At 40.7% G+C, this 25,696-nt stretch overlaps 1 protein-coding gene across 1 annotated transcript in view; it reads right to left on the reverse strand.

The window, feature by feature from the left end:
- PTPRT (protein tyrosine phosphatase receptor type T) overlaps nt 1-25,696 on the reverse strand; it is a 733,605-nt gene that overhangs the window by 10,881 nt on the left and 697,028 nt on the right. The window contains exons 22-28 of the mRNA XM_063145462.1: nt 24,460-24,496; nt 21,835-21,932; nt 19,733-19,849; nt 17,936-18,090; nt 14,833-14,968; nt 13,384-13,533; nt 4,410-4,583 (exon numbers count right to left, since the gene is read on the reverse strand). Of these exons, the coding sequence (XP_063001532.1) occupies nt 4,410-4,583; nt 13,384-13,533; nt 14,833-14,968; nt 17,936-18,090; nt 19,733-19,849; nt 21,835-21,932; nt 24,460-24,496 (867 nt within the window). The remainder of the gene's footprint in view (nt 1-4,409; nt 4,584-13,383; nt 13,534-14,832; nt 14,969-17,935; nt 18,091-19,732; nt 19,850-21,834; nt 21,933-24,459; nt 24,497-25,696) is intronic.

A 25,696-nucleotide genomic window follows, 5' to 3' on the forward strand; every position in this document is an offset into this window, starting at 1 on the left:
TGTGAAGAGGGCCAGTGCATGCTTTTTCTTTCTTGGGCAGCACCATACTGCAAGATCAGATGTAAGTATTGACTGATCTAGATTACATCTCTGTCATACTTGCCCTACTCTTCCACTTGATATCATTTTACTTAGATATCCCCCATGTGCTTTGTGATAATATACGTCATGTATCACTTTTGCTTTGGACAAAACAGTGGAAACCCACTCAGTAAAGGTCCAATTATTTTACCCTCTTGTACTGTATTGCTTCGATTGTAAGACGCCATTGATTGTAAGACGCACACTAATTTCAGTACCACCAACAGAAACCCACCCACCCCAAGACACACCCGCGATTCTAAGATGCACCCCATTTTTAGAGATGTTTATATGGGGGGAAAAGTGTGTCTTAGAATATTAAAATATGGGGGAACTCATTGTTGGATTTTTTTTTCATAATGAGATATGTTTCTGCCTTATCCTTCCCCCTTCCAAGAATTGAGGTTTGAGTATTGTAGCTTCCCAGTAGGGAGAAATCAACCTTCTTGTTCACCCTCCTCCCTGCATTCTTCCTAGAAATTCTAGCATTCTTTTCTTATTCTTCATAAATGAAACAAAAATCCCTCATATTTCCAGCAAAGATGAAAATAATGGGAGAGAAAGAATGTGTCTATGTGGCAGGGAGGGCAGGGTTTTAGTTACATCCAGCCAGAAGGCTAAAGGAGCTATCCAAGGTGCTGGTCCTATTTGTTTCCTTTACACTCCTGCCTGGTTGTAACTAAAACCCAGAATGAAATCTCTGCCTCACCAAAATTGGAGCCACCACTCTCCCCTGCCATGTGGTTCAGACTGACTGGTTGGGGTGTGTGTGTGTGTGTGTGTGTGTGTGTGTGTGTGTGAGAGAGAGAGAGAGAGAGAGAGAGAGAGAGAGAGAGAGAGAGAGAGAGAATATTTACAAGCCAAATGCCTTTGGGTGTAAAAACAAAACCAAAATGTTATTAGCAAAATGTTGCAGGTTCCCATGTGTGTTATTTCTATATTTGCTACAGCATTAATGTTTTTCATCACCATTTTGAGAACAATTTTTGTTTCTTTAAGAAAAGAAAAAAAGGAGAATTAAACCCTATATTCTGAAGAATCTGGATATTTCATCAGCAGGGTGCCCAGATTCTATAGTGAATAAAGCTCCTGTAGCCTTAATAGCTGTGCATAAGAAGGCATTTGGCAGGTGCAATTTGTCTAAACCTTGCAACAGTATGGTTGACAAACTGCACCTGCCAATATTCCTTCTTCTGCACAAATGCTATGGGTACAGAAGAGCTGTCCGCTATTGCTTCTGATTAGCCTACCCAACACTGTTTGGTTGGGAAAGCTAGATTCTGCTTTTGACTATGGTGTCACCATTTTGTAGATTTACAAAATTCCTGTGCTTTGTCTGTGCTTTAGGCATAAGGAAATGGCATATAAAGAGATGAGAGAGAGAGAGAGAGAGAGAGAGAGAGTATTATTCCATTTTTACTGTAGCTTACAGTTTAAATGATCCCCCTACTGAACATCTGTGGAATGTACATGGATTAGGATATAGGTTAGTCTGAAAAGCAGACATTTAAGTCCTTAAAACAATTAACTAGCACACTAGATTCATGCATGATGTACTCAAAAGCAGCTATCAATCCCAAACAAATCAGGACCAGTGCCGATGTATTTCTAATCCATCAGCACTGGTGCACCTCCAGCTGTCACCTGCCTCCACCACTGGACTCCATCTTCTGCAAGTAAGGATGCTGCACCCCTTTCCTCTTCATTGGTGGGCCCCCTCTTGTTTCTTCCCTGCCTACACACTACCTCATTGGCCACTGCTGAGTATTAGCCCATAGGCAAAGGAAAGCCCAAGTCTGCAACAAGGGCAAGAGATAGATGATCAGAAGGGGATTGCAAGACATGAAATGTAGTGCAGCTTTGAAGTAGAACTGATCACTGTGCAACCTTTGTAAATGTGAAAAATACAGCACTTTTATTGCTGGCAGCTGAACAAGTCATGAGTTTGACACAGACGGTTTGAGCAGAAAACAGCTTCTGCTTAGTGAAGCAGTAAAGGCCTCTGCTCACTCAACTGTTAGATAACAGATATGTACCTACTATCACAGTGTCTCCGAATCACTTTGACAAGACTACATACTGTATCAGAAAGTACCTTAAGACTTTGGGGAGGGGGGCAGGGAGGAAGAGAGGTAAAGGTTCAATTGCATTGCACTGGTTTTCACGATAATGATAGCCTTGTCTGAGCATATATTAAACAATGAAGGAAGGAAGATATTGGTTTGCAGGACCAGTACACTTGATTTATCTCTATTAATTCTAGATTTAAGGAATGATACTACATCTTAAAACAGAAAAAAGTGTGTGTGGGGGGGAAGCCCACCATTGAAGGAAAATTCACATCATGTATAGGAACTATGTGTCAGTGATGACAGGAAGAAATGACTTAGGATACATACCAGTGGGGTTCTCCACCAATGCCACTACTGTCACACAGTCACACACACACACACACACACACATTGTGGTATGCCATTTTGCAATCACTTTGTGGTATATAGCCCACCTACACTTTGGTCTTAGGACTGATTATCCAGTCCTGCCTTAAGTGGATACAAGGCATCAGGCATCTGGCCATTTCCATATTGATCTGCAGAGGGTTTTGTGTTTTTGTTTTAAAGGAATCTGTGCAAATATTCATACACATTTTACATGCATTGTATCCTAAAATATGTATTTTATATGCATTTTCCAAAAATTGCATAGCAATGTTCAGAAAAGTGTGATACCATAGAATTATAGAATAGTAGAGTTGGAAGGGGCCTATAAGGCCATTGAATCCAACCCCCTGCTCAATGCAGGAATCCACAGATGGCTGTCCTGCTGCATCTTAAATGCCTCTACTGTGGAAGCCCACAACCTCCCTAGGTAATTGGTTCCATTGTCATACTGCTCTAACTGTCAGAATCTGGCTTCCTGTAACTTGAGCCCATCATTCCATGTCCTGCACTCTGGGAGGATCAAGAAGAGATCCTGGCCCTCCTTTGTGTGACAACCTTTCAAGTATTTGAAGGGTGCTACTGTGTCTCCCCTCAGCCTTCTTTTCTCCAGGCTAAACATGCTCAATTCTTTCAGTATCTCCTCATAGGGCTTTGTTTCCAGACCCCTGATCATCCTGGTTGCCCTCCTCTGAACACACTCCAGCTTGTCTGTGTCCTTCTTGAATTGTGGAGCTCAGAACTGGCCACAATACTCAAGATGAGGCCTAACCAGTGCTGAATTGAGGGGAACCGGTACTTCACATGATTTGGAAGCTATACTTCTATTAATGCAGCCCAAAATAGCATTTTCTTTTTCTTTTTACCTTTTTTTTTGCAGACACACACACACACACACACAAACACAGAGAGATACACACGCACATACATACACACATAAGAAGGAGAAGAACCATGTTCTGATCTGCACATTCGTTTGGGAGGTGCAAATCAATTCACTTCCAAATGTGGACTGAACAAAATCCTCCAACATCTTACTGGCAGCATCTCTGAAAGATTTCAGACAGGAAAATTTCCCAGTCCTACCTGGTGATGCCAGGGATTGAACCTAGAACCTTTCTGCAAGTAAAGAATTTGCTCTACCACTGAATTTTCTCTTCCATTCATCAATAGTCATACTTTGCCTGCCAGGCTCAGAAAAAAGATATAACTGTTTTATGATTTTCCATTATAGTCAATGGGAGGCAAAAAGCTTGGTTCGAGTCTAAGTGGGCTGCCTCCAAATCAGTCCAAGCACCAAATCAGGTTCTGAGACAAATCTTGTGGTCAGTGCACCATTCTAGTCTACACAGAATTTCTGCCCTAGTTCTCACTGTAGTAGTAAAGCTGTCTGGGCTTCAGTCTATAACAGGGAGTTTAGATAACACAAAAAAAATCCCTCCACATAGAAAACAAGCATATCAGGGAGATGGGTTTAAGTTCTTCCTGAGAGGCTTGATTTCTGAGTGCAGGGACTGTTCTTAATAAGGACACATTCAATCATGTGAGCCTAGCCTGATGTGGTAGAGTCAAGGCCGCATGAGTGAGAACTAAACCTCTGTATGGGGTAAAAGGAAGAGTCAACCAGAATATTTCCACTGAGTCCACCAGGGATCAAATGCCACTGAACAATTACAATTCCATCCCTCACTTGGACAGATTCCTCGAATATCCCGACCTTAGAGTCACTGCCAATCAATGTCGACAATACTGAGCTAAATGGAACAATGTTCTGATTTCGTATAAGGCAACTTCTGATGTTCCAAATGTGATAGACAGGCAGTACTTGGCTGTCCATTTTCTATTTGGCTATAGAGAGGAAAATGAGTTCTAGGTATGAGTTTTACTTACATCCATAAGTGCAGCGTTAATGTAGTTGCTTGATTCCCCATCAACGGAGATAAGGAAGGGGAGGCACCGATCCAAGGGGAGTACATCCATGCAGCGATTCTTGTCGTGGTTCCTTGGCAAGAGTCCAATGCTGCAATCTTCTGGCCGTACTCGTGGTGTAACTATATTAAGGGTCTTTAGTCAAGGGCAGAAACAGGTGTTGATTAGTATTTGACTCCCAAAAGATGTAACATCATGCATGAAACATAAGCGTTGCCTCGGTCCCTTCTCTTTAATGGTGGTTAGACTGAACGTTCAAATCTTTTCAAATTATGGTCAGGGCTCATACAGGTACAAGTGGGGTGGGGGTGGGGTGGGGTGAATAGGATCTTCTTACTTCAGAATTCTGCTCCAAAACTCTGCTCCCAGTACTTGCAGGAGTGCCTATAACTGGAGATTTGAATGAAACACAATCCTTGTTTCGACACTGGTTGTTTTAAATAGAAAGAATGTGTATCTGTTGAATAGCCTTGTCTGCAGAAGATATACGGAGAGCCAAAGAAACGTGAAAAATATGAGCAAGACAAATGCATGTAACACGTAATGGTGAAAGGCCATCTTGATATTGCCTGAGCTATGGTGATTCCAGATAAAGGCTGGCTTAGGCTCTGAGAATTGTAGTTCTCAAGAAGAATAGAATATTATGAAACCCTAATGTTCTTTTCTGGCACAGTTGAAATGAGTCAAAGTAGAAACCTTAGCTTACCCTCATGTGTGTGGGGAGGAGATGTTACCATCCATGAGTTTCTCAGCAGTCAGAGGTCATGGGAGGGGAGGGGGGCAGTTCATGCAGGGATTTTCTTGGGCAAGAGAGAGCTTCCAAGACCAGGCAAAAGAATCTGCAGCACCAAAAATGCCTGGCAGTGGTGGTGGGGAAAGTACAAACCCTTAGCTGATGGTCCTTTAAACTGGGGGGTGGATACAGCAGTGGGTTGATGTTTGCCCCACAAATAAGCATATTTACAGGGAAATTTGTTTCTGCCAGTTTCTATTTCAATGGACTAATGTTGCAAGGGGCAATTAAAGAGGCTGCAGCCCTGAAAACACCTTGGGGAGGGAGGGGGAAGCAGCAGTCCACTGTGGAAGACCCTCTTGCTGTTTGCTCCCCACCAGGCATTTTGCAGCTGGAGACTTTCAAAACCTTCCGACACAATCAAATAAAAGCAGCAACAGCATTATTTCATGAGATTGCATGTGGGGATACAAACAGGTTGTATTCCACAATGCCTGGAAGGGGGCTGAATTTGGATTGGATTGGGAATGAGCCGAGCTGTCCTGCTCTTTGTTTGATAAGGAGCCACTTTACAAATCCATATGAAATTCACATTTGCAGCACTCACACTCAGGAACTCCCAGGCCTGCGGACCGTGCTTCCCGGTGCCTAGGCAGCCTAGTATGTGCAGCACATGAATGCATAAAACAAAAACCAATGCATGAACTGGAGGGAAGCCAGCACAGAGGCAAACAACCAGCTTCACCCTCCTTCCTTTGTCCTTCTAGAACAATTTGAAACACTATCCTATCCTATCATGCCCTCCTTCTGCTTCAAGCCTATGCATCTGATTAACCCTCAGTGGGGAGATGCCAATGGTTTGCAGGGACAGCCGATTATTTTGCCTTCTCTGGATTCAGCTTTAAATTTTAACCTTTATTATCAGTGTGTGCTCTAATCATATTTCATATACTACCAGCCATTTTCCCCAGCATAAAGAACTAAAGCAGTGTGTGTGATTTTTTAGAATATTCCACTTCATACTACCCTGTTAACATGATACCTGGAGGGAGGAAACTCTGTATTCTTGGTCTGCTGCACACCAGATTATATCAGCTCCCACTCTCAACCATTGGGAATATTATCATTTCTTCTGCAAGTTACTGGAAGGGGGCAGTGTTGTAGTTAGTTAGTTCATGGGATTTTTGGCTACAGCTAGCCTCAGAATCTCTAAAACCTACAATATGATTTCCTGTGATTTAATCATTTTGCTCCTCCTCTTCCTTTCCCCCACTCCCACCCACCCCTCTCTGTCCTCCACCATTGCTGGAAGCACATATAATGCAACACAAAAAATGGAGTAAATAAACTCTTTCTGAAACTCTACGCATTTTATATGCAAGAATGTTGTGAGTAAAATCATTTTACCTTTTCTTCACCAAAGAAGGGTGAGGCCTCCTTTTGTTATCTTAATAGCCTGTGTGCATGTGGGACTGGTAAAAGCTCATTCTGCTTTGCCTTTCGTTTTTTTCTCGACTACTTGCCTTTCTAATGGGAGGCATCATTACTAAGCAATCCCATCAAAAACTGGGCATGCTCAATGCCTTCAATCATTTTTTAAACTTGTCATATCATCATGTTCCTTCTATGAAATCATATCAATATTAGTAGCTTAACTGTTTTCCTCCATATAACCATGAAATTTATCAAACCAACACTATAATGAATAACACTCATTTGCTCTTTTAAATAGATTTGTGGTGAGTCCAAACATTAAAATCAGAATCTGAATAAAAATAGTTTGAACTGTCAAAATATGTGGGATACGTTAAATCTGTGATCTCAGCAGCAATTTGATGTATACTATGAGCTCCATCAGACAAGCGTTTTAGTGCATGTTCGTTACTGGGCAGTCATGGATTTTCATGGGTTGCTCTCATGATGTCGTCTGCCTCCTGCGCGCCTCCCACCACTTCTAGCCTTCGTCATGTGACAAAGAAACACCCCAGGAAGTCTGATTTATTTTTAAAGATGGAAGTTGCTGCTATTCCTACTGTGTGCAGGAGAAGCAGCAGGATCAAAATGGCCCTCTGAATGGGCCACCTGCACGTTGTTTACTTCCTCTTTCAAAAGAGGAAGTAATGAGGGACAAACGCACATGCGGAGAAGCAACGGTAAGGAAACACAATTTTCTTCCATGTGATGATGCTCTATATCTAGCTTAAGTTCCCTTCAACAACAAAAAAGGAGAAAAAAAGCAATCATTTAGGCCAGAATACTTTCCCACAATGCTAAATCCCTTTGATGGAGTCCCATCAGGCTGCAATCTGGCAAAAAGTGCAACCTGAAATCCATTATAATGACATTCCCCTGCCAGGATGGACATGATAAGCTGCATCATCAGAATGGATGGACATTTGACCTCTTAGTGATTCATCAGTGTCTCTTTTCCACTAATCTAATAAACTAACACTCAAGCATGCCCACAGTCCCAGATTGTTCTGTTAGCTATAAACACAAGAAAACCTCTACTTATTAATGTCACCCTGCTCTCCTGTCTCCATCCCTGCAGCCATTCAGTTAATGTGCATAGGGTTTCTTTAAGATGCAGGGACTGGAATCTAAATCTTTTTATATAGCAAACAGAGGACCCATCCTGAACTGAGGCCATTCAGATGCACAGAGGAACAATAAATCAGTATCTCTAGCAAACTAGATGGTTTTATATGGATTGTAGAAATTTTTACAGTGTTTACATTGCATTTGTGACTAAGCTGGAGAATGAAATGTTTTTATACTTTGTATCATCATCATCAATCATCATCATCTCTTTCTCACTCATGGCATTTTTTCTAGATGAACATGATGGGCTTTGCCAATTCATGCTGTCTTTTACAGATTCAGGAATTTCCTTACAATTGAGCATGTTTTAATTATAACTGCTTTCTGGATGGTGGTGTGGATGTATTTTGGTAGGCCCAGTTTCTGAAGGTTTTCTGTCTAGTTTTTTTTGATGTGACTAACGGAATAATTGTGACCTTTTCCTGTTGCCATAGTTCTTTGACTTTCATAGCCAGTGGTGTATATTTTTCTCTCTTTACCTTTTCCTTTTCAACAACCTGTTTGTCATTTGGTATTGTTATGTCAATGAGGTATGTGGTTTTTTTTTTCTTTTTTGTCTATGATCGTTATGTCTGGTCAGTTGCAAGGTATTGTTGTGTCAGTATGAATTGTTCTGTCCCAGTATATTTTATGATCTGCATTTTCCAAGATTGTTTCGGGTGAGTATGTATAGTATGGTGTAGGTTGTTTGATAAGGTTGAATTTGATGGCCAGTTGTTGGTGAATTATTTTTGCAGCTGTTTTGTGTCTGTCCATATAGTCCAGCCAGAATTTTACATCCTCCTATCATCATCATCATCATCATCATCATCATCATCATCATCATCTATCCAGACAGCTTCAGCTATGGGGCAGTATAGAAATATAATAAATGAAAGGAAATGGAACTAACTACATAAAATAAAATGCTAAATTAAATGTCTTCACACCGTTTCAAGAGCAAAGAGAGTGGAGGCCAAACATAGTTCCTGAGGGACCACAGTCTATACTTTGGCAGCAGTACAGGAGAAAGACTTTTGGAACATGCCTGACAAATGGGCCACTGCGGGTAATGGTGTCCTCAAGAGGGTCTCTCCTGCAGATCATAACCAGGCAGATTCATAATGAGACAGGTAATGGCATGCTGGGGAAATTGCGTGCTTTGCCCTCTTCTCCAAGCCAATCAGGGGGGAATGTGATTTCCCCAAGGCTGGGAATATCATGTATTTTTACCCTCCATTCTAATGGTAGCCTGTTAATAGGGCATTTAAGGCCCCCATCAGTGCGTTTGTGTGGGGAGAAAGTATGCCATTTCCAGTCTTGGAGGAACTGTATATTTTCCCCCACTGCATTAATGGCGGCTGCCATGAACACAGTGAGGGGAAAGGAAAAAGGGCATGGAAGTGTAGTGTTGGGGTGAAAAACTGTAGTGTGGGGCAACTGCTGCCCTCACGGGAGCAGGCGGATTTTTGCCACAAAGATACTGCCAAATTCCATCCATTGCAACCTAGCCTGAAACACCAACTGGGATAGAACTCTTTCCAGAATTGTATGAATCTAGGCCCATTCATGAAATAGCTAGATGCCTATCTTGGGACATCCTGGTCTATTCTATGTTTACAACCTGGATGCCTGCAAGGCTTTAATGTGCCAAGGGAAAAAAGTAAACATCCATCCCTCACTGTGTCAGAAGCACTGGCACATGTGAAGCAAAATTATTATTTATTATTATTTATTGCATTTATATCCTTCCATTTTTACTCCGAGGAACCCAAGGTGAGGTATATTTACAAAATTCTTCGTATTTGTAGGAACTGAATGTGTGAGAAAGTAAAACTGACATCTTCACCCATCTTCACCTACAACCTATGTTCTCAAAGATCAGGCACTACATTTTATCCATGTTTGATTACTTGCAGTGCTACTCCAGCTGGTGAACCCAAATGGTCCTGCCAGCTATGCCACTGAGGGGTCTTTAATGGCTGCCACTGTCCACTTCAAAGGTCTCAGATACAAAAGGGAGGTGGTCAATAGCATCATTGCTGAAGGCCAATGTTTATTCCTCCTTGGCCTCCTACCTACTATTTATTTATATTTATTTTTTTCATTTATATTCTGCCTTTTTCCTCCAAGGAACCCAAGGAGGCAAACATAATCCTCCTCCTCTCCATTTTATCCTCATAACAAAAACCCTGTAAGATAGGATGGTCTGAGAGTCAGTGACTGGCTCAAAACTACCCAGTGAGCTTCATGGCTGAGTGGGGACTAGAACCCAGATTTCCCAACTCCTAGTCCAACACACTAACCACTACACCACACTAGTTTGGAAGTCAAAATGTGGTCCAAAGAATCGTTCAGACTGCTCCAGAGTTTATGATGCATGCCCATAGCAGATTAATCCTTAATTCTGGGAGAGCGGAAAACATTTTGGAATACAATCAAATCCCCAAAACTTGTGCATTTCTAACTTTTGTAACCCGCTTCTCTTCTAAGGCTAAACTAGATAGATTCAGCTTGGTCTTAGAAGAGACCAAACTGAATGATTATATATGACAAGCTGTAGTAGTTCTTGTAGTACATTGCATTTCCCTAAATCCAGATCTTGATGACTGCTTGCAACGTTCTATATATCCTTCTATTATGAAGAAAATGTTAATGGCTGTTTGAGCATGGGGCACGCTAACCAAATCAATGAAAATATGTCCATCTTCTACCTTGATAATGGCCATTTTTAGATAAGGCAAGGTGATCTTAGTAACAGAATGGAATTTAGAAACAATTTGGTGATTGGAAGCAGAACATTCTGTTCACTGCTGTGAGAAAGGTTGTTACATTTTGTTTCAGAGCCCCAGGCAGACATTAGTGAAAATGTCCATGGAACCTAAATGTTGCCTCAGTGCTAGCTCTAAAAATTTGTAGCAGAAAATGTGCACCCTTTGATCACCTTTTTCTCCGATTCATAGGATTGTGACTTTTCAGCACTCTTGTAAATGAACAGAAATAACCCAATATGGGAAGACTTGATGAGCAAACATCTGCTACAGAAACAGAATTGCAAACGAAGCAAAGAAATAACCTCCGTGTTATTTTATGAAAGAAGAGGTACCAGAGCTCTTCTCTGGTGGGTTAAAAGCCTCTCTAATCCTTGGCTAGCTTTGACTACGGACATACGAAAATTTTGTTCCAGTTCACAAATCATGTAAATCTGTCCCATTTGCAACCCAAAATGCAAACACGAATATTCAGTTATATTCAGATTGGACACCTCAGGATCTAGTAATAGAACTTATTTCCGATTACTATTTATTACATATTCAGCTGCCCACTTTGCCCTGGCAGCCAAGAAGCTGCAGTATTGCCACATCAAGAGCTATAACACATCTTCTTAGTTTGAAGTGGTCAACAATCTTGGTGATTTACTAATATCATCTGTTTTTAACTGTGTTATGGAATTTTATAATGGTTTTTATTTAAATCAAAGCTTTTAACCGCGTTGTGCAATTTTATTATGGGTTTTTCTTTAAATCAAGTTTGCACTGGGAAAGGTCTCATTATTATTATTATTATTATTATTATTATTATTATTATTATTTATTTATATAGCACCATCAATGTACATGGTGCTGTACAGAGTAAAACAGTAAATAGCAAGACCCTGCCGCATAGGATTACATTCTAATAAAATCATAATAAAACAATAAGGAGGGGAAGAGAATGCAAACAGGCACAGGGTAGGGTAAACAGGCACTGGGTAGGGTAAAACTAACAGTATAAAGTCAGAACAAAATCAAGTTTTAAAAGCTTTAGGAAAAAGAAAAGTTTTTAGCTGAGCTTTAAAAGCTGCGGTTGAACTTGTAGTTCTCAAATGTTCTGGAAGAGCGTTCCAGGCATAAGGGGCAGCAGAAGAAAATGGACGAAGCCGAGAAGATGATCTTAGCAGCAGAGTGGTGAACAGAAACCAATGGACTGATGTGAGAAGAAGGAAGGGCGGTGAGAAGAAGGTTGCAGTAGTCCAACCGAGAAATAACCAATGCACGAACAAGAGTCTTGGCAGAAGAGACAGACAAAAATGATCGAATCCTGGCACTATTATACGGGAAAAAATGACAGGATTTAGCTACTGCCTCAATATGAGGAATAAAGGCGAGCGAGGAATCAAATATAAAGCCAAGACTACGAGCTTCCTTGACCGGAGTAAGTGTAACATTATTAACAGTAAGAGAGAATGAGAGATGAAGAGAAGGTTTAGGAGGAAAAACAAGCAATTCAGTCTTTGCCATGTTAAGTTTCAAACGACGATGAAGCAACCAAGCTGAGATATCTGAAAGACATGCCGAGATACGATCGTGAACATCAGGAGAAAGATCCGGAGAGGAAAGATATAATTGTGTATCATCGGCATACAGATGATATTGGAGGCCATGGGATTGAATAAGATTACCCAAGGGCAACATGTATAAAGAAAACAACAACGGACCAAGCACCGAGCCTTGCGGAACCCCTACTGAAAGGGGAAAAGAAGAAGACGAGCTGCCATTAGCCAACATGCTGAAAGAGCGACCCGCTAGATAGGAGGCAAACCAGTTATAGACAGAGCCACAAAATCCAAGGTCATGAAGGGAATCTAAAAGAAGATCATGATCAACCATGTCAAAGGCTGCAGTTAGATCAAGGAGAATAAGAACGGAATAATGGCCTTTAGACTTGGCAGTAAGAAGATCATTGGTAATCTCTTCCCTTCCGTTTTAACAGGAATGCAATTCCTTGGAAATTTTCACAATTTCCCGCACTTACATTCACATTCAAAAGTGCACACTTACAGAAATGTGTAATTCCAAAATTGCACAATTACACAAATTCCCCCAAATCAGCATTTTCACATTTTAGGCTATGAAGTGTGTGTGTGGGGGGGGGGGATGCACCTTTTTCCCAGTTGAAAAATGCATTTTCCCCCAATTAAAAAAGAAAAGAAAGAAAAGATCCTGGCATTCAGGAACCTCAACAAGGCAAAATAAACTTCAAGGAAGAATTTGGAGAGCCTCAACAAACAAATATTGTATATTCACCCATCCCTACCATTGAGAAATTCATGCAGTTTAGGAGAGGAGCATGTGGATTTTCCTCTGGCTGTAGAAAGCTATTATTTTCAGCTGAGAACATGGGAGAGGGATAAACCTGGATTTTAATCTAATCTGGGAAAGGAATTGAGAGTTTACAATGTTCAGCTCTTCTTTATGAGCCCTCAAAGTTCATATCTAGGTCTAAGGCTTCCTGGCATCTCATCCCCATTTCAATGAAACACAGAAAAAATACACATCTATGCACTGGCACAAATACTGATGCCATGGCCTCCTTCCCCTCGCTACTGCCTTTTCAACCTAACCTGCTTTTGATTTCCACTATTGTTCCTAGCGTGCTAACTGCACCTGCTGATTGCATATTTCCAGATCAGTGGGGAAAGCTGAATACTGAATATATGTACAATCTCTTTTGTATTTAATACATATGGGATAATAAATGACATATTAGTGAGAATCCTTAATATCCTATTGTGAGACTAATTTGTACACAGACATGAGTCACCATGTATGATGAAATATGACGTCTGTTACTGGTTTTTACCTGGAATTCATCTTTTATTTGGCTGGAATTCGTCTGTGGATCCAGTCTGCTGATGTTGTAATATATGGATCTGAATTCACAAACAGGGATGGCTGTGTTGCCACAAAGGCATGCTTCCAGGATGGCATCATGAACAAAGACATATTGCTCCTATGCAGCAAGAAGTTGAACATTCATCATTGCCAATCCCTTCAAGAGCAATCTTACACATCCCACTTTAAGAAAGGAATTCCCAACAACCCCTCTGAGATGTCGCACGTCAATAAGTAAAGCAAAACAATTCTTCTTCCAACAGGGGTGAAAGAAGTATTACATTTTATGATCATGTGTATGTGAGTGAAAAAGGGTAGGGGCTTTCTCCTACCCAAAATTAAACTCTGAGAAAACACCTGTCAGTATGTGGGCAATGGATAGATATATTAAAGAAGACGTATATAGCTTATTGGCATTTGGATAGGTGAAAGAATCACTTATTGATATGGATTCGCACGACACTGTGCTGCTCATCATGGGTTATTTAACCCATGATAATCCATGGTGCCTGTGGGTGCCCTTTGCCTATCCAGCCCCCAATTAGGGACTGTCAAATCATGTGAACTCAGTGAGTGTGGGTTATGTGAGAGTCGTGTGAGCATTGTTTAATCTTCATATAGCCCACACTTAGCAGTTCTTATGCCACAACAACCTCCAAACAGGGGTTGAATATACAAAATGGCAGCCGCATATGCCACAGCTTTACCATGGGTTTGAAATAGAATAACCTAGGGTTGTGTGAACCAATCCATTGTAGGTGATGCATTCTTGATCCTTAATCCATCTTCAGCATTTTAACTGATCCTGTCTATCGATATCTATCCTATAACACCATCTATGTACCTGGCACTTTCCATTCTACAAAATGTAACTCGAATTCCAGCTTTACATGCTTAACTGCCAAGTCAGGCCCTCACTCCATTCCAAATGGACACAGACTTCAGTTCTGTGAAATATACCTACGAAATTCGTTGCCTAGTTTTTACATTGGTGATTGTTCAGTGTTCTGAGGACATAATTACCATCTCTAAAATAAGGCACATTTCATTCATTAATATGTAGAGGCAAATCTAGGTTTGCCACTAAATGTACGTTCAGCAGGTATCTGTATTGTGATGCATGTTTGCAAATCATGATTGCCGTGATCATACCTTATATGGTTTTTGCACACTTGGCATATCTTAGTTGTAATGTATGAAGTGGCATAAGACATCCTGCCTTTCAGGGTGAGTAGGTAGATAGGCTAGGCATGGGCTAGATGATCTTGTGGATCATCCAAACATTGCAGCCATAATATTTATACCATTGCCTTCTGTTCTATTCAATTGTCTAGAGCCATCTGTTAGTTCTGAGCTCTTTCTTGGAAACAGGCAGGCAAGCAAGGATAAAAGAGGGGGGAAACATTCTCACACCTACCTCTGTCTGCACCAAGTTGACCCTCTGGGAACGCAGCTCCCGCACACAGTTAAATATGTCTACCACACCTTCGTTCTCCGCCATGTCAAGCATTATGTCAATGGCAATAAAGCACCCTGTCCTCCCAGCACCAGCACTGAAGGAGAGGTGGAAAGAAGAACAAGGACCTGATCAATGGACCGTGAAAAGGCAGAGCGTTCAGAGGGAGGCAAAAACTAATGTTGCAAATGCAACTGTCTTCCTTCATTAGTCCCTCTCTGCCCCAAAGGTCCGGGCCTCATCGCTGTGCAACCATCGCTCTTTGGGGAGGGCAAAGCTAGGAAACCTCAGAAAAGGGGAAGGAACAGAGAGGGGGGGGAGAGAGAGAGAGAATAAAATACCAAGATTGTAACCATGCTTTCATCTTAAATTAAAACAGACACAGCATATATCTCCAGGGCTTGGAAGAGCAGACAGAGAATTCAGTTCTTTTGGCAAGCAGAGAGATAAGCAGATTCAGAACATCTATTTTGAAAGGGTCTTTCTTGAACTATGTCTTTTAAAAGCAAACTTCCTGTTGCTTCCAGAAAGGGGAAAAAAAAAGAGCTTGTCAAAGCTTGAAGCTTCAAACTGTAACTTTCCTCTTGCGCTTTGCCCATGTAGTTATTCAGATCATACAGGTAGAGACCGTAACCTTGTCTCAAGGTATTTCAAAGCAAATGTCTTACCATTCTGCAATATTAAGACCTCTTCCCCCTAAATCATATACTTGTTATCCATAGTAGTCTCAGTTCTGTAAAGAGGACAAGGCATTTGCCATTGCGCTGAGTGCACTGATTCAACTTGCCAGACTTTCAGAAGCTTAAGACTCCTGGAGATATGGTGCTATCTTCACCCAACACAATCATATGGAGGAGCCTGATTTGTGAACTCTGCTCCTGTTAGGCCCAAGGAACTACTGCATTCTACCAGCCATGATGGATTAAGATAGATGACAACTATGGAAAGATTCAGCTCTTTGTGACAGCCAGTGTGTGAACTACCTTGGCATCTGGACTAACAACAAAGACAAAGAACTTCTCATAGTTAGTAACATGACAAAGGAGCAGATGATGAAATGCTTGGTCTATTTTGGAGGAAGATGCTTACATGGAATGTGCTTATGAAGTGATTGAAAGACAACAAAAGCAGTACTAGTGACTTCTAGTCTAGAAAGATTATGGGCTCCATGAAGTAAAATAATATACGTATCTGCCACATGCTTCATTATCAAATTGACATAAATATTGTAAATCATAGAATCATAGAGTTGGAAGGGGCCATTTAGGCCACTGAATCCAACCCCCTGCTCAGTGCAGAAATCCAGTTGAAAGTATCCCTGACAAATGGTGCGACAACACCGACCTAGCACACCCTTCTCAAGCCAAGCTCCACCTCTTGAAAAGCCTGAGGAAAGGGTAAAAACAACAGAACTTTTCCCCTATATGTGAGGGAACAAGGTAAAGGGTTTTGAAAAATAGGTTCTATTGTTGAGGTACTGAACTGCAGTTGTATTGGTAAATGTTTTTACACTGTGTAAAAACAGCAGGTAATAAATCTGAGCTGACACGTGGTTTGTGGTAACAGAACACAAAGTAAAGATTACTGAAATTGAACAGATCTTTGGTATTTCAATTTAGATCAAACCTGCTTATTTTTATATTTAAAACAACAATCCCAACTCCCTTAAAATCCTATCTCTTCTCACTCCTCACACACCAAACATTCTCAAGAAACACAAGCCGACACTCCACAAGAATCAGAATCAGAATCAGATAAGACAAGACTGGACTCACAATCCCCTCAGCCAAACTATTTATACTCCTCCCTCTCCCTTTCTCACAGCATCACTAGCCACACCCACTCGGTCAAATATTCCGCACTCGCTAGGCATACAAACTCAGACATACCTAAAGGACGGAAAGGTGGGTATCGCCACAGATGGCTGTCCAGTCTCTGCTTGACTATCTCCAGCGATAGAGAGCCCACCACCTCCCTAGGCAGTTGGTTCCATTGTCTGACTGCTGTAGGTTTTTCCTGATGTTTAACTGAAATCTGCCTTCCTGTAACCTAAACTCATTATTTCATGTACTGGATGACAGAGCAGACTCGAGGATATTTTTACGATGACTTTAAGGATAAAACCTTAAAAATTAGTGTGCACAATTAGTGTGCACAATACTGGAATGCACCCAGTGCAGAGAAAAGTGAACAGGGTCAAATGCCATAAGTACCTCTCCTTTCATGTTGCATTTTAAGTAAAATTCAGGATCTTGATGATCACATACAAAATATTGAATATGATGACACGTATAAAATGCTTAATGTAAAATAATAAAACAATCTCATTTTATATTTATTTATTTATTTATTACATTTATATCCTGCCCTTTTTCCTCCAAGGAACCTAAGGCAGCGTACATAATCCTCCTCCTCTCCGTTTTATCCTCACAACAACAACCCTGTGAGGTAGGTTGGGCTGAGTCTGTAACTGGCCCAAAGTCACCCAGTGGGTTTCCATGGCCAAGTGGGGACTAGAACCCAGATCTTCCAGCTCCCAGTCCAACACCTTAGCCACTACACCAAATTAGTTATTAAACATAAAATGCTATTTGTTCATAGATGTGAGTGTTCTATAATGAAAAATACTAGTATGGCTAAGTACTGGATTTCTGTTGAATAGTGACATTCAAACAAATATTGAGAGGATATAAACAACATCTGGACCCTACTGAATTCTTGGAGAGCTAGGGAGAGCAATTAGTTTTCAGAACTCGTTTGAAATGCAGCAGTTAAGGATCCTATCTCTTAAGATAGTTTCCATTCATGATAGATTAGTGAATCTGGGGCACGACATAAAATTCAAACATTATGCAGCTACCGAAAGCTGTATAGCTGTGTGTGGTAGCACTTTCACTGGGGCAGCACAGAGCATTCCCACTTGCCATAGAACAGGGTTTTGGACTATACAATATTCATTCCATTGATTCTCTAGCACAAGATAGTGGAACACCTGCTGGGTGAGGGAAATAAGCCCAAGTGGAGAAAATGGGATGAAAAGAAACGACAGAATCAAAATGTATACCTGCAGTGCACCACAATGGGCCCTGCCTCTGGTGGATTGAGGAACTTCACTTGTCGAACAAAGCCCAAGAGGCCTGTGGCATAACAAGGAACCCCGTGGTCTGGCCAGCTGGTGAAGTGGAACTGCCGAATCTCTCGGATCTCATGGTAGCCTTTCTGAAAAGAATAAAAAACAACAACCCTCTATTTCTCTTCAACACAGCAATAATAGTAATTGTATTATGAATCCCCGGACAACTACCTAGCCACTTCTTTAAGATATTGCATTTGCAACCCAAACACATTTCAGATATATGTTACATTCTTGATATTTCAGTGAGAAGAGAACAAATGAATATGCCATCTGGATGACTCAAATATAATAACAGATTTCCAGTTACTATAAACTTTTAAAAAAAAAAAAAAAAAAAAAGTCATTGTACAGTTAAAACTATTTCCCAGAATGGGGAAAGATGCATAATACCTGAGTCCTAGCAAGCCAGTCAGGGCTTTGTTTAGGGAACTCGATGAACACTAACAAGCTGATTAAGGAATTTGTACAAGGAATTATGGTGAAAGTCAGTCAAAGTTGACAAATGCCAAATGCAAGCAAATAAAAGAATAATAGTAGTATAATGGTACCCTTCTCATTTCCAATGTAGAAATGGTGCACAATTAAGCCAGGTATCTGTACCTTTCAAAAGGAAGCATGGTCAGTTAGGATATAATCCAAACTAATAGCAAAAGTAGCATGCAGAATAACAACTCCAAAAAGTGTGGGTTTTTCAGTGACCTTGTTTTATCCGCTGTTTATTGTCATTACTTGATTGTGCTTTTATTTTTTTCAAAAGCTATTTGATTTTATCTTTATTTTAAAAACATTTTAATTATTTTAAATGTATGTTACTCTGGGTTCTTAAGAGAGAAAGGGAGGGAGAAACAGGATAGGGTGATGATAATCTTAAAATAGGAGGAGTGTGGGAAGGCCCTGACCCTGGTCATAGGGTGACCATATGAAAAGGTGGACAGGGCTCCTGTATCTTTAGCAGTTATATAGAAAAGGGAACTTTACCCTACCTGGTCATCACTGGCAAGTGACTCCTGGCTGGTTCCCCAGTGCTGGCTTATGGGAAACCCATATGTAGGACATGACAACAATAACTCTGTTTCGTTGTTTTCCCCACACAGCAACAGGTTGTCCTGGCTAGGCCCAGCTTGGACCCATACAAAGTGGCCAGTCAATCAGGTGCTCAGGAAGGCTCTTTTAGAAGGCAGCTATAACTAGCAAGCCAATGGTCAAATTTAGTTGACAGTTATGCTGGGTAATCAGCAAGGCAAAAACTAATAGCACCTCTGACGACACTCAGCAGGTGCTGCTACACTGGAGTCATTCCTCATAGAAGGAGTTGTTGTTCCAGCAAGGGACTAGCAGCAATGGAAGTTTTAAGCAGGACCATCTCATCCAGTCCCTCAGAAACTCCACTTCCTGCTGTTACTGACTGCAACCAAACACGGCCCATGCTCATTTTGGTGGCCTTAAGCTCCTACATGGCTGAGGAACCTGAGAGGCTTTGGTAGTGCCATTCTTGGAGGCTGAGTTTGATGGGAGGACTGAGTTTTTGGGTTCAGGGATTTGTCAGGGATCCCTGATGGTTCTCCCTGGAATGGGGTGACTTGTATCTTGTGGGTCTCAGAGTGTTCATCTGAATGACACCAAGTCTCCAGACCTGGGGCCATGACACTGGTATTCAGGGGCATGCTGTCTCTGATTCTGGAGGTAGGACATAGCCATCATGACTAATCACCACTGTATTCTTACCTTTTGGACTGTAAAAGTGCGTATGACATACTCTGCCAATGGTTCTGTCTCAATTAAGGTGACTTTGATATCTCCATAGACTTCTGTATCATCAGGCCAGTATCTGACACACTTCACCTATGACAGTGAAGATCACAAAGTGAATACTAGGGCATGAAGTAGAACCATACACCTCTATTTTTATATCTTGTTGCCATATTAACCCCAAAGCATGTAGATTTGCAGTGGAACAAAACAGAATTGCATCAAAGTGTATCTGTATCATATGCATCATGCATTGTCTCATACTCAACTTGCATCAGATAAAGGTGGCACTGCCTCTCCACAACCCCCCTCACAAGAAAGGAACAAATCACAAACACACACACACGGAGACCCAGAACTCATTGTTTTACTGGATGTGGAAGAATTAATCTGGATGTGGCATATTGTTCTATTGGATATAGTTATAATTGTATGTACTCTTCCTGCTTTTCATTTTTTCCAGTTCATATTTTCAGTATTACTTTCTGAATAATCATAAACAATATAGTTATTTGTATTTACAGATAAATGCATACTGAAATATATTTTAGTATGTAGTAAGATTTGTTGAACAAGTTATGAGCAATGAAATAAACTATCATACAAATACTATTCATCTCAATAAAAAGTAATCTGCATTCTAGTCAGGGACATGTTAGAGCATGTTGACCATAGCAAACTGTTCATTCACTAAGTCACTGAAAAATTAATTCAGATGACCTGTTTTTCCCACTGTGCAATGGCCTTGGTAATCACTCTGCATGGTGAGATTCTCATGGAATCATCTCTCTGAAGCGGTCTAGCTCACAGCAGAATTGTAGCTATTATTCTTTTAGCCAGCATCGAAAAATGTAGCTTTCTGAAAGCAGGATAATTACAGTGTCCATTCTGCCAAAGCTATAGTACAATATGGAAAGGTGGGCCATATGAATCCATTCTCACACTTGTTAGGTTCTGAGTTCTGTACAAATGATGTTCAAACACTGAGGAAGTAATTATAATATCAGGAAAGGGCTTCCGAGTGTGAGAGAAAGCAGGTAGGAGTGAAAAGAAACACACAACCAAATTATCATCTAGTAGTTGCATAAGGGCACAGTCCTATGGCAATGCCTATAAGCCTCTGAACTTGGAGGTTTTCAGGCAGCCTATGCAGAATGGGAGGATTGGTGGAGGCAATCTTCACCTCCATCCTCCTCTTGGTCTGCATTTTGGCTCGATGGGCATTTTCACCCATCTAGCTGGGGCACATCAGAAGGGGAGGGAAGGAGACTGGAGAATCCTTGGAATACGTTTTTCTCAGTGCCCTGCCCTCCCTGCTCTTTGGCACTTCTCTTTGTGACATTAAAGAGGCAGCCAGCACAGTTATCTCTATACTGGCTGTGAGGGGCAGGGAATGCAGATTCCTGGATCCACAACTGGAGCACTCTGTCTGATCTCAGATCCAGGAATTTGAATTTCCCTATACCCCCACCCGCCCCAGACTCTACCTAGGGGACAAGGGTTGCTTCCTAAGAATGGTAGCTCTAACCGTATGAAGACCTGGTCATTTTAACATTAAGCCATGTGGTGAGCTATTCTTATACTCCTGCGCCTGCTTGAAAAAATGAGAAAGCAACATAGTGGTGGTAACACAAGTTACTACACAGTAGGGACGCCTGAGGAATTCAATCTGTGCGAATTCTGATATGAACTGATCAAATTCGCACCTCCTGAGCTAATGTGTGGATCGGAATATAGTTATCCTTTAAACTTTGCACTCCACTGAATTTTGAGTTCTTGACTCAAAAATAAGCTTAAATGCATATTGTGGGTTAAAATACTTTTGGAACATATTTTGAGTGTAAATATCTTTAGAAATGCATATTTTGCGGCAAAAGATGTTAAAATTTATTTAAATATGTATCTAAATATCTTTTTTGTGGACAACTGCATGATATACAACCCTCATAATAGTATAACCGTTTCATTTTTTGCAGATTAATGTGGAAACAGGATGGAATGGATTTAGGAATGAACACACACAAAGGTGACATGGACTGTGATATGTGACATAATGCATTGGGCAATTGACATCATACCCGGCCAACTTCCACCAGGTTGGTGACCATGACAACACTTGCAGAATTCTCCTGCCAGATCATCCTCCAAAAATCTTTCACTGTCTCTTGCATTGGACCTGAGGAGCAGAAGGTTGTGTGTAAGAGAGAGACCCAAAAAGTGTTTTTTGTATTTATTTATTAAAACATTTGTATCCCATCCTATGTCATTGAGATCTCAGGGCGGCGTACAGATAAAATCCATTCAACAGCATAAAATAATATAGTTTATACAGCTAAAAATGTATTAAACCCTTAACAAACTAATACCAGTTTAAAAAAAAAGATTAAAAGCAATAAAAACAATTTGAGGCCAAATTTAGCCCTCAAAGGGCATGACTACACAAGGCAATATCCTGGGGATTATCCTGGGATCGTCCCTGTGCATCCACCTGACACACAGGGGGTCCCAGGAGCAGGGAGGGAAGATCTCTAAATTTCTCTGGGATATTGTCCTACCCTTTTTTCTTGATTCCACCCCCCCCCCCCGGTCCCGGGATGATCCTGAGACTGTGGGAGGTGTGGGTGGCCATTCTGGTTTTGTTATGGCTCCTTGCGAGTAAACGAGGGATGGGAGGGGTGGGAGCGGGATCTTTTTAAAAAATAATAATAATCAAACCCTACCTGTGTCACTGGAGTGCTCGTGCACTTATTTTCGATAAAAAGAAACACACAAAATGGCAGGCATGGCATCCTTTTCCTCCCAGGACGCAGGACGCCATGTGTAAACTGAAGGGGAGGATCTCGTGATCACCATATCGCGAGATTCTCCCCCTCCCCTCCCTAGGTCTAGACATGCCCAAAGTCTTTGGTGGGCAGTTTTGCTGACTTCCAACCAACAGCCCTGCTGCCATGGAAATGCCAAGCCAAGCTTCTTAAGGATGACTGTCTTTTCTTCAAAGTGAGGCTTGCTGAGTGACACTATCAGGTCCCACGCCATAATAGTTACCTGACTGGGCACCTGCCGAGGACCCCGATCCCAGCCCCAGCAAGGTCTCACTGGCAAGAGCCCCCTGGACTTGTTCCTCCTCTTTATCATTGCAACCTGCTTGTCCACCTGGCCCTCCCTCCAGACATCAGTGCTTCTGAGAAGGAGGAGCAGTAGATGCCGCTGCCTACTTGCTCACTGTCTCTCTACCTTTCAAGCAAGCATGTTGTAGCAATGATGAAAAAAGGTTGAGGAGCTGCCACAGCAGCTAGGGACAATGGCGATAAGAAGCTAAGCTCATTGAGGGAGGGAATCATTGAAGGCATCTGGCCCAAGGGCCCTCAAAAAACTGGAGCCAGCAATGGACACAATCCTTGAATCAAACAGGCGAACCCTTATCCGGTGGTCACCAGGCCCCTCTATTGGAGACCTTCAGGAATGCTCTGGACTCCCACGTATTACCATTTTTAAAAAATTGCATTTTTGGTTATTCATTTACTTGTAATTGTTTTTATCTTATTTTTACACTTTTAACGTATTGTTCCTTTTATTGTATGCACCATGCCATCTTGGGACGGTTCCACCCTTAAAGAAGGTCTAAAAGAAAGTTTAATATATAAATAAAAATCAATAAAATATGGAAGTTAAGCCACTCTACAACCAATTATAATTACATTTAGAGTGTTAGATCTGGACATAATAGTTACTACATACAAACAACGGCTAGAATTCTGAACATACTCTCAATTATTTAGTGAGATCTTAGGTGATAATACTTTTGGGATACATCATCATTGTTAAATATAAAATGAATGTGTGATTTTTAACAGAAATATTTTTTCTTTGGGAATTGTTGATAGATGCTTCTATTCATATTTGTGAATATTCTCTGCAGCACTTTCTTTTGAGAAAAATCATAAATACTGCTGAAACAAAATACTAAAAATACTGTGAGCAGATTTTTTGTTATTATTTTTCATTATTATTATTATTTTGCTGTTGTTCAAATTAAAGGCCAAAAGTAGCACCATCTATAAACAGTCTGAGGTTTCCAGGGGACTATAAGACAGACAGCCTTAGTGAAACTAGGGGCAATACTAGTCAGGTGCAATTGGGTGTGGGGCATGGTATGAATGGGAGGAGAATGAAATTATATTTTCTTACGGGCACTTGATGAATTTGATCTTTGTAAATTCCAATAGGGATTGTGCTAACAAGATCTACTGTTGTTGCCTTGAAAAAGATAAATCCATGCATTTTAAGCTGTGTATTTTGAGAGAAAATGTTTAGAAACATATGTTTCAAGAGAAGTATGTCTAGAAATATGAATTTAAATGCTAATTTTAGAGAAGATTGTTGTTTTAAAAAACACTAATTAGTGGAACAAAACAGAACAGACTTATGAGCTAACACGTCTAAAAGTATTGGACCGGAAATGCTTTGATTTTTCCATCTCTATATCGTAAACTGAACCTAGAGAGAGAGAGAGAGAGAGAGAAGATAGATAGATAGATAGATAGATAGATAGATAGATAGATAGATAGATAGATAGATAACATATGGTGATGAGCCTTCTAAGCAGGTTGCATATTGCACTTTTAAAAATCTTTACATCAGTTATTTATTTAAAGTATTTATACTGGGTCATTTAGACCATGGAAAAGTAGTAGTATTCTTACCTTGAGTTGCAATGTAATGATGAGGCCGATGGTATCCCTGGAAAAAATAAACAAAGAGGGGAACTCAATCAGCTTCCATCTCAGGAGTGCTTCCAACATACATTTACACTAGCCCTTTTCAGAAGACACTTTAAACTACAGCTTTAACCATGGTGGTTAAGCTAGAAAGCGGCTTTCTGGCTTAACCACTGTGGTTAAAGCCTTGGTTTAAGGTGTCTTCTGAATGGGAACATATGAACAACAGGTGTTCACCTTAACTAGAAGTTAAACAATGAGTGGCTACAAAGTTAAGGAAATAATGAAACAATAAACTTATAACAAAACAATATTTTTATGTATATAAAAAGAATAAAACGTGGAACACTTTTTAGAGGCATACACACAAAGATAATGAGCATACAGACAACAGTAATACAATAATAAAGCTGCTACACTATGTCTGTGAGTGAAGGCCTTCCACATTTTATTATATATATATATATATATATATATATATATATATATATATGATTGTTTGTTATAATTTTATTGTTTCATTATTTCCTTAACTTTGTAGCCACTCATTGTCTTCTGAATGGGGCCAATGTCAGAAGCTTGGCTGGCACCATATATACCATCTCTGGCATATGGAAATGGGGGAAGACCGAAATTTCCCAAGGGCCAGTGTTGTTAATTTGGCAATCTAATCTTAATTTCGGGCCAGTTTAGCCTAGTGGTTCCTTTGCATCTGAAAACAGAAAAATCTTAGTTTGAAGATTAGGACCTTTGATCCTGGTGCACTGCTACAGACTACTCCATTTACCAGAGATGGGAAGGCGTCTGCCTGTGGTTGAAGCATCACTGCTGGTTAAGTAAATATGGCTTCAAAGGAAGGGCTGGTAGGTTTGGGAGATGGAAGGGCTGAGTGCTTATGAGGGAATGGGGAAGCAGGTAAACTGGTTGAGAATCAAGGCCCTCTTAAGGTAAGCATCACAAAACTCCAAAGCTCATATCTGAGCTAGGATATAGAGAGATTCACCAACACTTCTATTGGTGTTGCAGTTTCCACTTCACCATCACCAGCTGTCTGGTGGCTTTCCAACAAGAGTAATCCTCTTTTGGGAGTAATCCACTGGATGAAAAGAAATGTCTGTGTTATGGGGGGGTGAAATGATTTATGGCAGGAACTTCTCCAACTTATCTTGTATTTTCCTTACATTTCAACAAAAAAGGGAAGACAATGCCAAGTTAAAAGCCA

This window comes from Elgaria multicarinata, chromosome 1 (assembly GCF_023053635.1).
Source record: "Elgaria multicarinata webbii isolate HBS135686 ecotype San Diego chromosome 1, rElgMul1.1.pri, whole genome shotgun sequence".
In the NCBI taxonomy this organism is placed as follows: Eukaryota; Metazoa; Chordata; class Lepidosauria; order Squamata; family Anguidae; genus Elgaria; species Elgaria multicarinata.